Below are 15,597 nucleotides of genomic sequence, written 5' to 3'. Positions count from 1 at the left end.
ACACACACACACACACATGCACATGCACACACAACCTCATAAACACACATGAATGAAATCATGCACAAAATTTTAAGTGTGCACACTCAGGCATGCTGGATGCTCCTGTGCCCTCCAATATATGGACCTGGATGCACAGACTCACACACACACACACACACACACACACACACACTCACTCACACACACAAGCTTGACATTCCTTCACCAACTCAGCTATTTACAAGTCCAACAAACTCCCTAGTCTCTCCAGCTAGTTTGCGTGTTTTTGTGTGTGTGTGTGTGTGTGTGTGTGTGTGTGTGTGTGTGTGTGTGTGTGTGTGTGCCTACTTGCACGCTTGTGGTTGCCATGGGAACAGACCCTTATTTCTGTCTATATGTCTTTGTCTCATAGGGTCTTCCTGGTCCTCAAGGCCCCATCGGACCTCCTGGTGAAAAAGTAAGTTTCCCTCCTTTCTCTCTGCTTTTCTGCAAAATTTAAAATCTTTTGAATAATAGAAGACTAATGAGAATACAGGGGAAAGCATGTTCTAGTAGAAAAACTCAGTATGTACAGCATGATCATTTGGAAGGGATTATTGATCAGCTGAACAGGACTAGAATGACTAGAAGGACTGAAACAGGACTCAAATGACAAAACTCTCAATATCACGCAGCTTTTCGGTAGACGTTAATGTTATCACTTGACAAAACCCCAATATGCGAAGGTCTTGAATAATTTCCGCATTTTCACATTTGATAGGCTACCGGTGGGTGCCAAAAGTCTGAAAAAGTTTGTTCTAAATTTAAAGCCCCCAAAAGTATGAAAAAGTCTTGACTCCAGTTATTAGAGGTTGTATTTTTTCAACATGCAGTGTCTTTGACTGTGTGTCTGCTCTTAGATTAATATAGAGAAGGGTTAGCAGTACAGTCTGCATCCTATCTACTCTACAAAACACAGATGGACTCTATGCCCTGAAGCAATTAATTTCCTGGTGTCTATTTATAGTTTTATATTTTCCATTAGTACGGTTAAGTCAGAAATGAGCTGCTGTTGAAGACTTGGCTTTTTTTTTTTGTTTGTTTGTTTGTTAAAATTGTTCTTATGTAAATCAGTTCCAGGTAGACTCAGAAATGTCTGAGGAAGTCATTTGACTGTGTTGTGTTGTGGAAGCTGTTGACCTCTTACCTCTTACCTTGTGTTTGTTTGTCTCTGTCTCTCTGTGTTCAGGGACCTCAGGGCAGGCCGGGGTTGGCTGGCTTACCTGGAGCTGATGGGCCTCCTGTGCGTACTCATTGACCCCTTTACACATAAACTGTATTAGTGATCATTCCCATCCCTGCACGCGCATACACAGAAATATTAGTGTTTACCTATAACATCCACAAAATCACCTCACAAACCTCAGAGACGAGTTTGTTCTTCTTCTTGTTCTCTGGCTTGTGAGGATGTTTCTCTCCAGTGTTTGGCTTTATCACAAAAAATATACAAATATAACTCATGCATGTATCAACAGCTATACAAGTGTAAAACCAGTAGTATGATATATAAATTGTCCTGATGAAAAAAAGAAGAAGAAAAGCACACATTTATCCATTCCTTTCCTTAAAATATCAACTCCTCTTATTGCTTACATCATATTTACACTACTTATTACAATGAATAGCATCCGTTTGGAATCATTAATATTTATGTCAGCCTAGAAAAGGTGGCTAAACTATATTTTGCAATTAAAATGTTGGAGGGGATAGGTTGGTTCGGTTCACCCTCCACCACATTCCTCTGTATAACACACTCCAAAAGGCTTGTGAAACACTGCAGAGGTGTAACTTCAGAAATCCCTCGAGGAACATCAAGGCATGTTTTTCATCAACAGGAATACGATAATGCACACTTGAGTTTTGCTATTCCAGACCTGTAGTCTCTTGTGTTGTCCCTCCCTCCCTGCCCTCGCAGTGAGAGGAATATGGGTTCAAGAGGCAGGCAGCCCTTAGCTGCCCCGAGGCCCAAAAGCCTGGTGATTTACAGCCCTCTACCTCAACCTCACACCTCAAATTGGAAGTGCCAGGTGTTGCCAGCAAAGAAGGTTTCCAAATATATATAAATATATTTATATACCTATATATATCAGGCTGTCTGTGTGGACCTGAAGTGACTTCAGGATTGTTAAAGCCCCCTTGCTCATACCATCTGCTACTGAGTCTTCCTTTTTTTTACTGATAAAAACTAAAACAAAACATCATATTCTCTCAGTTTTGTTTTGTCAGTATCCATATGAATATGTAAAGACATGGTAGACTGCACAACATTTCTTGCATACTGAGAAATATGCCCATGACTTCTTTCTTTACAGGGTCATCCTGGTAAGGAGGGTCCGCCTGGAGAGAAAGGAGCCCTAGTAAGTGTCTGTGGGAATGATTGATTGGTTGAGTCATTTGATTAAGAAATTTGCATGTGTATACATTACGCCAGGATTGAAACATCACTAGCAAATTCCACTCACGTAGAAGCAGTGCTAGTGAGTTTTAACCTGGGTAGCAATAAAATTGCTGTCTTTTTCAGTAAAAGAAAAACTGGTCAACCGAAATGCACCAAGATATTAAAGTTAACGAGTTACTTACAGGCATTGTTACGTACAATCTCTCTCATATAATCCAGTCCAGTCCAGTTCGTGAAGTGATATCATATTACATGCTAATGTAATTCTCTGCTACACTTTTTAGACCTTTTTCATAGCAGCCATTTTGTCATTAAATAGCAGGGTAATCACAGGTGTTATAATATCACTAATTAAGAGCTAGAGTCCTGCTTGCTGTTCATGCTGCCTCAATGGAAGGGCTCCAGCACAGTTAAACGGAACAGCACTTAATTAATGTCATTAATAACACCTGTGGTATACAAGCTCTTTCATGTCAAATTGGCTGTTGTGAAAAAGGTCTATTGCTACCATCTATTCAGGTAGTTAACAAGGCTAGCAAACTAGCAAGACAACAACCAGGTTAACACTGTTAATACTGGGCTGGCTGTGTGGCTTAAACTTAAGCTTTCCTTCACATCTCATACTGAAAAACAAGTATGAAAAAAATAGTTTGATTACAGAACCAAGAGTAGATATAAGTCATAATTTACATCCTTGCACATGTGCATTTAGAGGAGACATTTGAAGATACTACGTTTCCATTTCTGGCCACCCATGCCTCGTTGTCTCTTCCAGCCATGTTGTACCACTCACAGTGGAGTAACCATGTACTGTTTTCTTCCTCCAGGGTCAGCCGGGTCCACAAGGCCCTATTGGCTATCCTGGACCTCGTGGTGTCAAGGTATGCACTATGACCGACACTGATGGCATCAGACATGGAGATAGTCTGTCAAGCAACTGATTACCTGAGCTATTCTACTCTGTTCTGTTCTATTCTATTCTATTCTATTCTATTCTATTCTATTCTATTCATAGTGCTAACTATCTTGCCTCCTGTCTAACAGGGTGCCGATGGTGTCCGTGGTCTCAAGGGTTCGAAGGGAGAGAAGGTAAAAAAAACCCTAAATATTTGCATTTTACCTTATCTATCTAAAAAGTCCAAGAACAAGTTTAAAATTAAAAGCAGAGCAAGTATAAAAAAGAACACGAGTATATACTATACATACACATTTTTTACTTTAGTTGACCCAAATCATCCATCATTTTAGTCAGAAAATAATTTATGAATTTAATCAATATGCATGGCATGAAGAATATATTTTAAAAAAGCGATGAAACTTAACGCCGCATGTCGGCACGTTGGTCTGCAGCAGGGGATTTAGACTGTGAGCACAGAAAAGTTAGATTTGGGAACAGCTTGCAAGGTATTCACATCACAGTTACTCTGTCTCTAGCTGCCTGACTTTGTTTTGACTCTGCAATTTGAGTGGACAGTTACCTCAGCGCAGAAAGTACCATGCAGGGGTCAGTCGATAGCGATCTTCGGTCGAAATCAGGACTCACTTGGAGTGGCCCTCAATCGGTTTGTTGAATGTAAAGCCGTCACGCTCGAGGCTTTTGCTTTCAAAGAGCACCGCAATCCATCTCAAGCACTTTTGAAGTACACTGCTGTGTGCATGGCCACACAGAATTTGAACTAAACCTGCCTTTTAATATGCATGGCATTTATTTAAGATTGATGGAGTTATGATCCTATATAAAATCCGTTATCAGGCCGAGGGATGTTTTCACTATAGTGACAGGCATTCATATCAATTTTTTATTGAATAATTTATATCAAGAGATTCAAAAGCCAAAACCTGGAGGAGACAGGGTTTGTTATGAATAAAGGATGTGCTTTACTTCAGGTGCGTGCATGCTTGTGTGTGTGTGTATGTGCATGTGTGCGTGTATGTGGTCTTTGTGCTGCTGGTTACTGGCATCAGACATGCTCAGGCACTGCATTATGCATCAGGTAGGGTGAAAGACATGGACAGGTGATAGAGTAGAAAGAGGAAAAAGAGGCTAAACAGACAGAGAGGGGTGGATAAAGTGAATTCTTGTCCTTCAGCATCCAATTGAACTTGCTCCTGTTGAACAGTTTGGTTAAATTAAAATTTAAAAAATGTGCATTTTCTTGTATGGAATCTACACCCTCGTTACTGTAGAGATGTTGAATTTGGTATATTTTCTTTTAGCATATTTGTATATTGGCTAAGACCTTGAAGGCACCACATGACTTGAAGACCCAACACATAAAGATGATCATCACTGGTTCTCATGCTTCTGTTCAGTGAAGCGTGCACAGTAGTCAAGTTTACGAGCTCAGCACACCACACTCTTATTTTATGGCGATAGCTGGTCCTAACCAAATTTCACAAAATTGAGGAAGCAGATTCTAGCCTCAAGCCACAACAACACCAACAAGGCAGGAATAGGGGGTCAAAATCCAGTTTTATTCCCTAATATAAAAAATAAACAACCCAAAGGCAATCACTAGTTAAAAACAGTGTTACAACACGCCAAATTTTACAGGTCCTATAAAAGATGTTTCAATGTCCAGTTCAGCATGTTCATTAGCAGCCCACTCACACACTTCAGTTACAGTTCGGTCACCTTCCTTTAATGCAGGAAAGAGGAGCCCATCAGCACTCACTGCATGCGATCCGGTCTCGGGAGAAGACAGCTCCCAGGAAGACGGCTTTCTGGCCTTCTGGCCTGCTTCTCCTGGGAGCCGCAGACATTTATATGAGCTTTTAAATTTGGACCACAGCATTTTTAACCAGTGTTTACTTGTGTGTTTTTATTATCTTTAAGGAATAAAATCTGACTTTGACCCTCTATTCCCTACATGTTGGTGTTGTTGTAGAAGACTGGTCTTGTCATTTGCAGGATCTGAGCCAAGCCAATAAATTTCAAACCAGTTCGATGTAAATCAGAAATAAGATTGGCTCGACTCTGTCAGCACCTCATGTTACACCACTCTCAGGACATATCCTATAGGGCTAGAACTGGCCCCGATAATGCCCCAGTATGGCGTCGCCCTTAATATACTCCAAAACTGAATAGGGAGCGCTTTGTATATGCTATTCCACTATCTGGCCAGCAGAGAGCAGCATCAAACATGTGATCCTCAGAGGGATCTGTGGTTGTGAAAGGGGAAGAGCAGACTGAATCTTAAACAGATGCGCAATAAATAAAAAATGTCAGAAGACTCAAAAGTTCCCTCATATAATATAGAAAACAGTCCATTTCAAAGACCCTTCAAACAACCTGAATACTCATGCACTGAGACAGCCAAGTAATTAAAGTGCATATAGAATAACCTATGTTTGTCTCATTTCAGGGTGAGGACGGTTTCCCAGGTTTCAAGGGAGATATGGGAACCAAAGGAGACCGGGTGAGGAGCTTGACTGAAAAACACAACACCTGGCACAAACAAATTACTGCCTCTAATACTGAGTTTGTGTTCAGAAACAGTGGCTATAATCTTACTTCTCTTCTTGTGTGTGTCTGTGTTTGTTATAGGGTGAGCTTGGCATGCTGGGGTCTCGTGGAGAGGATGGTCCTGAGGGTCCTAAAGGCCGTGCTGGCCCCACTGGTGAGGCAGGCCCCATGGGTCCCGCTGGAGAGAAGGTATGCCCCTGGTTTGCGGTCTGGTTTAATTAGTAAGGTTTTTGAGGATTGATCTTTTATTGAAGTGCCTGCAGTGGTGATTTCTTTGCCAGTATTCTGAATTAAGACCAGAGCAAAAGCCTCTGCATCAGCATTTAGACTGTGGTTTATTAAAACCTTTCATGAAAACTCATAATACTACATGTTGGATTAGAATCAAATCAAGTCCCATGGACAACTCCTGTACTATCGATCAGTTACTTAACATATTTAGATTTTATCATTTACCCAGCATCAAGCCATTATGTTCAATCTAGCTGCTGGTTTCATGTAAGTTGTGTGGACTGACGTATGTATTGACAATGTCTTTCAGGGTAAACTGGGTGTCCCAGGATTGCCAGGCTATCCAGGCAGACAAGGACCAAAGGTACATCATGCTTATAATGAGGAGGTTTTCACTGTTGAGTCACACTGCACTGTTCCACTGTGACATCTGAAGTTATCAGTGTTCCCACTACACTGGCATGACAACAAATGCACATGGTTAACATGTGACAGCTTGATGATATCATGACTGTGAATTTGAGTGGAAATGAAGTGGAGGTGGAAATATTCAGAGTGAAAAAACAACAGTGCACTCAGCTAGTTTTTGTGCACAGAACAAGTAAACCATGACAATCAAACAAGAAAATGGTTTGGTACCTGCGTTCCTGAGAAGGGCTTTAGTGCCAACACATTGGAACAATGCATGTTTTATCCCCTGCATCGATTAAAACATTAATTAAAAGAGAAACATCTCAGAATTAAATGACTAGTAGCTTTGAAACATCTATATATCATTGTCAAACTAATTGCAATACCTTGGTATAATTACCATCAACAAATTAGATTACAGTCATGCTTGCTGCCCCCCTCCACTTGCCAGTTTCTTTGGCTTTGCTGAAGAGGATAAACATGTCAGAGATGATTTGTCCATCGGCTTTTTCTCTCCTTCCACCGTCTGCATCTGCCAGAAAATCTGAAAGCTTTAGCTCCATTTGCACTTGCAGAAAAGCGACTTCTTCCTGTTTTGTTCAATAAAGCTATCCAGTAGGTTTCCTGCCTAATCCGACCTGGTAGCTCATGGTGTACAGTGCAGTGTAGAGGCCAACAGAGGCTGCCAGTTTTCTGTGGCTGTCACGACTGTGTATGGTAATTATACTAATGTCTCTAAATTAGTTTGGAAATTATTTATTGATGCAAAAAGGCTGCACATAGCACCTTTAAGTACAGATGAGTTTTCTTTATTGATTTTCCATTCCAAGGTGTTCCAAGATGGCAATAGTCCCTGTCTTTCATTCTGTTTATTCATTTAGAATCTGATGGCATGCACTCCTATTTATTACAGGCAGGGCCAGCATCAAATATCCTTAAATATAATGTCCCTTGTACTTACTTATCCTTCACATCATTACATCTACTGTCAATGAAAACATCAGCCATATGTCAGATAATTATGTGGAATCCATTTTTGAGGGCTTCCATCTAAGTGAGTATTGGTTGATGTTGGGAAACGCTGCCAACTTGGATTTTGGTAAACAGAGCCTGATTGAAGAAAAGCAGATGTTTCTCAGTCTGTGGGAGTCAGACCTACAGTATGCCATTTTCTGTTGGGGCAGGTTGGTGCTTCATCAAGAGCACTGTATAGAAGAGTATTCAGGCTCATATATGTTTCCATAAAGAGTGTATGATGCCAATGCAAGTTGTCTTTGGATTTGAAATCATTTCAAAGTCACCAAAGTCACAGTAGAAGTTTCTATAGGTAGAAAGGACCAAATTCTCTTTGAAAGAGACATACAAGCTTAACCACAGCTTAACATACAAGCTGGAGAAGTATCAGTACTTGGCCCAGAATAAATAAAGAAATAGACATTAGGCAGATAGGATTGTGATATTAGGGTGTACAGTGCATCAAGAGCTGAGGGATCTAATGCTTCAGAGGAGGTAAAAATTTGTAATCGATTCCCCCTCTTTTTGAATGCTCCCAATGCAACGTGCAGTGAGGTGCTACAAAATCGGTAAGCTGTTTTTCTATCCTCCATTTCACGCAATCCGTTACCAAACCTGAAAGGAACCAGTGTCCCCTTCTTGTTTACAGGAGCCGATGTGTTTTTTAAGGAGGCATCTGATTTTTTGCTCCATTGCCCCCGAGTCCTATGCTAAGCCTTTAAAAAAAAAAAAAAAAAAAAAAAAAAAAAATCATGCATCTGTTTATGTGTGTACATGCTTGTATTCGTCTGTGTATGTGTGTGTGTGTGCATATGTTAATATCTCTTGCTATTTTAGTAAAGTACAGATCATTAGACTCAGAGTTGTCATCCACCTTGATGATGACTGTGGGGTTTTCCAGGACTGGTCCTGAAATTCATGGAATATATGTCTTTTGAGAGGTGAACTCCAGATAGGGAGAGGAAGAGAATTTGAGTAATTCTGAGGGGAAGCCAGTGAATGTGAGGAATTTCACATTTAGGCCTCTGCATGAATACAACAGAATGTATTTTACAAATGGCTTCAAATGGTTTTTGTCATTACTCAGCCGGGACAGTATAAAATGTTTTTTGTCATGGCAGCGATCTGATGTGACAAGTCATGGAAAAGTCATTGAATGTTACATCAGGGCCGTGGTGGTTACCCTGCGACACTAATAGAAGTTGACATCTAGCAATAGTGCAAACAAATCCAGTATCTCCCAAATGTGCTGTCATTACCATGCATGCCCTGACCCACCTGCCCTCTGTCTCTTCTCTCCCCTCTATTTCCCTCCACAATATCTCTCTTTCCTATCAACAGGGCTCAAGCGGTTTCCCTGGATTCCCTGGAGCCAATGGTGAGAAAGGAGCCAGGGTAAGAAAATACACACACATGCATACACATACACTCACACAGTGCCTGTTTGTGCATGAAAATCACAGTGCCATCATAACCCAGCACAAAGGAAAATTGATTCTCATTATAAAGGCATCTGTATGATGACTTGGCACAAAAAAAAAAAAAAAAATGCAGCAAAATCAATGTTGGGGAGGGAACAAAAGATGCTGAAACAACGGTGCCTTCGATGAGCCCCTCTCCCCATTTCTAGCCTTGAGAAGAATAAGATGCACACAGACTTTTGAGAAAAGCAAAAAAAATAACTACAGTAGTTACCAATGAAGCCACCTCCGGCAGCAGTTTAGCACTACCCCCAAAATGATCCCAGTTGTACCTTGATTCACCATTGCTATAAATAAGTCGTGACACACAAAGTATCCATTTAAATGATTTTTAGTGGATAATGTGGAGAAAACGAACTTCCCTTATTACTTTTGTGGAGTGCATCAAAATCATTTAATGGACGCTTTAAAGAATGTTATTTCACGTTTGCCAGGGCCACTCGCCAAAATATGAACAATTGAGACTGTGAGCTCCTCTTTTCATAGAGCAAAATCTCATTTTGGCCACGGCTTCCTTTTAGCCTGCTAGCCTTTTTGCAGCTATTGTGACTTATTCTCTGCAGTGCTTGGCAGGCTGTGGCAGCAGACGCAGTCAATTGATGAGATATTAGTTAGCAAAATATTGCGTAGGCACTGACAGAATAGACCCTTATGAAGACGTAACTGTCTTTGTTTTTGTCACTCAAATATGACCTGTCCCGCCACCCCACCATCCCCACCGCAAAGATAGTGTGTTGATGTTATGAAACTATGTTTTAAAGGCCAGTTGATATAAGCAAAACACTGTAATATCAGGGGAATGTTATTTTTCCAGCACTACTGTTTTCATGAATGTTGATCTTGAAATAAAGGCGTCCAGATAACTAGTGTAGAGCAGGGATCTTTGAAAAATGCCATAGAAAAATAATGCACAACCCTCAGCTAGGCAGGCTTCTCCTGGGTTTTAATAGCTTAGAAAGAAAATCTTTTGCATGAGATATTTAAAAATGTCATGACGAGCTGTGCTGTAACTGAATGTGTGCATACCTAAATCATTTTGCCTTTGGCTATTTAACAGGGCGTTGCGGGCAAACCCGGTCCAAGGGGGCAAAGAGGTCCAACGGTACGCACTCATTCCATTAATTATTTATTCATTTTTTTATCACTGTTGTTCTGACTTGTGATGCAGATACAAACTTTTTGCTTGAATAATGAGCTGTTTTTTTCTCTCCAGGGTCCTCGTGGTGCTCGAGGGGCCAGAGGTCCAACAGGAAAACCGGGCCCCAAGGTACATCAATCATGCACCCCAACACAACAACTCTCACATTGATTTTTATATGCCCTTTACTGGCTAGTTGTACTTTATCAAACTTTGAGGTAAATTGTGTCATTGCAGCATTAAAGTAACACAACAAATTTATTACAGTTTGATTATTCTAATTATGTAGTACCAACCTAATGTTAGCTTACCTGGTCAGAATGCGATTTGGCTGTTAACATGAGCTCTAAGTAGCAACTGTGTAATTGGAGGCAATGTACTGCATGTACAGTAGCACCTTCACCTACAAATGTGTGAGAGAAAATAATGAAGGGAAAAAAAATGGCTAGCAGCATTTGTGAAGCTGTGTAAAATAACATCAGTGGAGCACAGTGAAGTAGAAAAGAGCAATATGTGTGTATGCAGACAGAGAGAGAGACACAGTGAGTGAGGGAGAGAGATTTCCAGTCATTTTGTCATGCTTATTTCACATCACTACTAAACTACATTACTGCACATTAAAGCCCTCCTTTGTATAACAGATATGGATTTGTGCTGATGGTTTCTGCTCGCTGTGTTTTGCAGGGTACGGCGGGCAACGACGGTCCTCCAGGCCCGCCTGGTGAGAGGGTAAGTTCCACAATGCATCGTTTCTGACATGGCTTTAATAAACATGGATGCAGCGAGATCAAAGTAGGGCTATTCATATTCATATGTCACTTGGCTGATATCAGGCTTTTGTTAAACGCTGGATATTGGCCAATCTACATCATCCATCTCCAACATGATGGATATGATGTCCTTAGTTAGTTTCCATATTTATTGTAGAGTTTCAAGCCCTTACCTTGAATTCATTCTAATGTTATATTTTACGTCCACAGAAGTATACATTTATATATTATTCATGGGTTTCAGTGCATCCCTTTTCTGAGCCCTCCACTAATACTCTAAATTACATGTTGATGTTTGGACACTTAGTTATCTTTAAGCCTACATGGAACAGCCTATGGGCTGAGTGCAGAGATTTTGAGCATCAAAGTTTAATGTCTCAGTTGGCAAAAGTGTAATGTAGTGAAATCTGTCTTTGCCTGCCCCATGGTACTTTGGATGCAAAGTACTATGGTAATTAGAAATTTGATTTTTTTTTAGATATATGGATGCTTACAACTAACCCCAGTTTCAATGGAAAATGGGTGATTTACTGATGATTTAATGGGGAAAATGAATCATCACATCAGTTTAACACTAGACTGCATCTGACTGAATCCATGTAGCATTTTATGTTTATTAGGGTACACCACAAGGTCAGTCTCTGAACAAGAAAATTCAGTTAATGAAGAAATTTCAGTTTAAATACTGCATTCAGAGCGCAACATATGGAACATTCAAGTATTAAAATCAATTTACAACACATCGCTTTAGTGGTATACTGAGCTGCATGGTGTGTTTTTGTAAAATAATTTAATTTTTGCAGATATTTTTGTGGTACTTCTTCCCCACTGTTGTTTGCATGTCACAGAATTCCATCAGGATGATCCTTTTTCTTTCCCTTGATCACAACCTTTACCGTTTGTTTCTCCCTTTGTCTTCCCCTGTTACTGATGTGGCTGCTACTCTCATCTGTTAGTCTGCCTCACTGCTTTCTGCTGCTCTCAGCCTGTGATAAAAATATTGATTTAACATACAGTGAATGATACCCATTTTGGTTAAGACCATCTTTGGAAGTACACACTGTTTGTGATGGATTATTCATTCAGCATCCAACTGGCTAACTCAGTGTGTCACATCAGTTTTGGTACATTAACAGGGATGTTAACTAGCAGAGAAGAGTTGGTTGATACTGAATCCACATACTACAGAGAAAGAAACATCACATTAGAGACAACCTGCTTGGAAAACATAGTGATTATTCAGGGCCATCTAATGATAGATTTGGTAAACTAGTGCTAGATAACACATTGCATCTGTAATTATTTAGTTGGTAAACCAGTGATTAGCCATGATTAAACCTAAAATCACTTATTCTACATTATTACACATGAACAGAAGAATTATAGAAATTAAATTTTCCCATTTGTGAGCTTGTGTATCACTAAAACTATGTTTTCAGGCTCGATTATGTGACTTTTGACACAGTGTGGCTAAAAGGTAGATTTTGAGTCAGAAGGCTGGCTTGTGACTCCAAACTAATATGTTCTTTCTAGGATAAAGATTAGAACCGTTAGATAGCTCAGTTCCGAGTCAGATAGAGCGTCATAATTCGAAGCTCACGACTTGTCTGTGGGCAGATGATAGCAAGGAGAGGACCATAAGTGTCTGATTTAATACATCAGGTCCACTGGACACTTCAGTACTCCTAGTATAATGACTTGATGTTGATGTGAGAGCTATGCAGAGCTAGCTGGGCAGAAGCTAGGTCAAATCAATTGTTATATGCTCTCCCCCGCTCTTTCTCTCACACAATTTCACTCACTATTTCTGACAGGTATATTTTTTCCTCATAGCCACCCAAGGGTTCGTGACCATGTTGAAGGATCATTTGCCCAACTACGTCAATTTCAGATAATTTCTTATAGTCAGTAGCTTGCGTTTCATCTACTTTCTGAAGCTGCTGAGGGTTTGAAGTAGCTTTTTCCGTGCCTGTGTCAACACTGCATGCTGTCTGAGAGAACAGTCTTAGCTTTGTTTTGCATTACATTATAAGGCACTTTGTGGCTCTCGTCTTCCTGCTTTTGTTGTTAATCTGATCGTCTTATCTGTCTGTTTATCCCAGGGACCTCAAGGACCTCAGGGCCCAGTTGGTTTCCCAGGACCAAAGGGCCCCCCTGTAAGTATTTCTCTTTTCTGCACAGTTTCATGTTAAGATGTCTACAGTAAAGTGATAAGGTTTGCAGACAGAGAATGAGGTTCAGTTTTACACTCCTGGTTTACTCCCACTTCATTCTGTCTCAATAGCAAATAACCCTACTTTGCAAACATTATGACTCACAATTGATTCAATTCTGAGAGTTCATGGAGTGCACAGTTATACATAGCAATATTGCTAATTCTGTGTGGGGATCATTAGTCTAACTGTTATTGAAGCAGAACCCATTTTCTCAGTCCCCAGTCTAGCCAGGAGACAAGTGGTAATTTCCACCTATTGATTTGCATTTGATTCATAGCTGGTTCTCAGCCCTCTCAGCTGGTGATGTTGCTTCGTTGAATAAAAATACAACCTGTTATTTTTTTGTTAGTGTTCCAGTACTCTAAGTTCATTCTCATTGGAAGATTGACGATGTATTAACTTGGCTAGTGGGGGAAATTGTGTTTGTACATTGTGCCTGCAGAGCATTTGCAATTCACTTTGCAAGAATAAAATAGCATCTCTTTGCAGAAATGTTACTTCTACATCCAGTAATAGAGCTTTTAAAGTGTTATTATTCATTTTAGATGTGAATATCTGATGACTCAGCGTACCAAGTCACTGATTGTATTTTCGTTTCTCTTTGTCAGGGACCACCTGGAAAGGACGGGCTGCCTGGACACCCTGGCCAGCGTGGAGAGACGGTGAGTCCCACAGCTTTCTTTTTGAGCTGTCAGTCACCTGGCCATCGTTGGTCAGTCGGCTTAGCCAGTAACTTCCTGCCAGGTGTGGAAACATAAGACCCCATGGTGAAGGTGAAGCCTCATATGGCCTCATTTTACACACCTGGATGGATTTGACTCTTCAAGTCAGCATGCTTTCACAGCAACAGTAAACCCAGAAGTTTGACACCTCAGTCTTTCCGCCCAGACACTTACAATGTGCTACACATACTAGAAAAAGGACTCGGATGCCATAAAAATCAAAACAAATAAGTGTGAACTTGCAGCACCCTATGAAACATATTATAAAGGACACTCAGCTTGTTTTTGCAAAATCTCACTTCAATCCCACAAGATTTTTTTTTCTAATGTGAAATTCACATTGAAACAGCGTTAAGAGAGCGCCTTGCTTCCTTAATGTGATGCATTTCCTGTTGAAAAAGAACACTGGGGTGGGAAGGATTAATCAAAACTGTAAACCAGTGAAATATCAGTTAGGATATCAGTTTCCTGTTCTCCCAGAGGGGCAAGATTGTTAAAAAAAATGTTTTGACAATTTTCTGTTTGCTGAGAAGTAAAGGTAATTTGATTTTGATATAAGAATACAATAAAATAAAGTTGTTGTCATTTATTGGACAAACTGTCCAATATCTATACGGTGTGATAGAGTGAGCTAAGAGGGCAAAATAAAAAGTTGGTGGTATGACTATTTGCTGCCACCTACAGGTAAAAATTGCAAACTAGAAATTTCCACCCTCTTTCATCAAATTTGACTTTTGATGACAAGACAGATGTGATTTTACAGTTGTTCAGCTGAATTCGCTCCATTGTTATCTTCTTAGCTCTTGTACGTAGGGGATTACAGTCAGTGATACAATGTCTCACTGCGATGCCAAAGAGGCAGACATCTCTAGTATAGCAGAGCACAAGAGACAAAGCCCTCGTGGACATTGTCTGAGACTGTCTGTCCCTCCAGTCTCATTCACACACACACACACACACAAACACACATACATACACACATACACATACACACATGCAGACACTCCACACGCTACATTCTGTTTCAGTAAATCCAGATGGCTCAGTATCCCATCTCATACAGATGGGAACCAGGGAGCTGGGAACCGGCCTTTTCTGATCGAGCTTCTGTCTCGTTGCTTTGGCAGGCTTGCATAGATCCACTGGAGGGGAGCGGAGCTCATATTGTCCAATTGCAAAAAGGGTGCCCTTGTTTATCGCTGTTTGTATGAAAATTAATGAGTCTTAAAAACTGAGATATGGCTAAACCAGCTAACACAAAAACTGTTGCAGCACCATGTAACACTGATTTGCGAAATGTTTTCTCAGTGCAATCAACTTAATAAAAAATGGCCATACTAAATCAGTACCAACGATGCATTGATGAGGGTGCACCATCCCATAGGCTGTAAGTTTTATCATAAAGTCATCAAAAACATCATAAAAATAAAACGGAAAAAGTAAACTATGACTTGAACATATCCAGTTGCAATCCCCAGCTCTCAACTTCGATTTCTTTCTGTTTTGTATGCATCAGTGCACCTTGGTTTGACAAGGCTACAGGGCAATAAATTCTACTAAAAGCCTGACAGATCATCACCTCTGTCGTTAAAGCTTCTCTTTCTGCCTGTCTCACTCCTGTAGGTAGCACAACACACCATTCATGCACACACACACACACACACACATTCCCTCTCTTTGCTGCTATTCAGATGAAAAGGATAGTCTTCATCAAGGTGTTTATAGCAGC

General features: G+C 40.4%; 1 protein-coding gene across 1 annotated transcript in view; it reads left to right on the top strand.

Moving 5' to 3' along the window:
• The window catches only part of col11a1a (collagen, type XI, alpha 1a), a 98,391-nt gene that overhangs the window by 44,464 nt on the left and 38,330 nt on the right, over positions 1-15,597 (top strand). The window contains exons 24-37 of the mRNA XM_030079751.1: positions 395-439; positions 1,211-1,264; positions 2,334-2,378; positions 3,247-3,300; positions 3,464-3,508; positions 5,785-5,838; positions 5,967-6,074; positions 6,427-6,480; positions 8,883-8,936; positions 10,080-10,124; positions 10,236-10,289; positions 10,845-10,889; positions 13,033-13,086; positions 13,755-13,808. Of these exons, the coding sequence (XP_029935611.1) occupies positions 395-439; positions 1,211-1,264; positions 2,334-2,378; positions 3,247-3,300; positions 3,464-3,508; positions 5,785-5,838; positions 5,967-6,074; positions 6,427-6,480; positions 8,883-8,936; positions 10,080-10,124; positions 10,236-10,289; positions 10,845-10,889; positions 13,033-13,086; positions 13,755-13,808 (765 nt within the window). The remainder of the gene's footprint in view (positions 1-394; positions 440-1,210; positions 1,265-2,333; positions 2,379-3,246; positions 3,301-3,463; positions 3,509-5,784; positions 5,839-5,966; positions 6,075-6,426; positions 6,481-8,882; positions 8,937-10,079; positions 10,125-10,235; positions 10,290-10,844; positions 10,890-13,032; positions 13,087-13,754; positions 13,809-15,597) is intronic.

Source organism: Myripristis murdjan, chromosome 20, assembly GCF_902150065.1.
Source record: "Myripristis murdjan chromosome 20, fMyrMur1.1, whole genome shotgun sequence".
Classification (NCBI taxonomy): domain Eukaryota; kingdom Metazoa; phylum Chordata; class Actinopteri; order Holocentriformes; family Holocentridae; genus Myripristis; species Myripristis murdjan.
The sequence above is the reverse complement of the archived record's forward strand: the minus strand, read 5'-3'. Positions and strand labels throughout refer to the sequence as shown.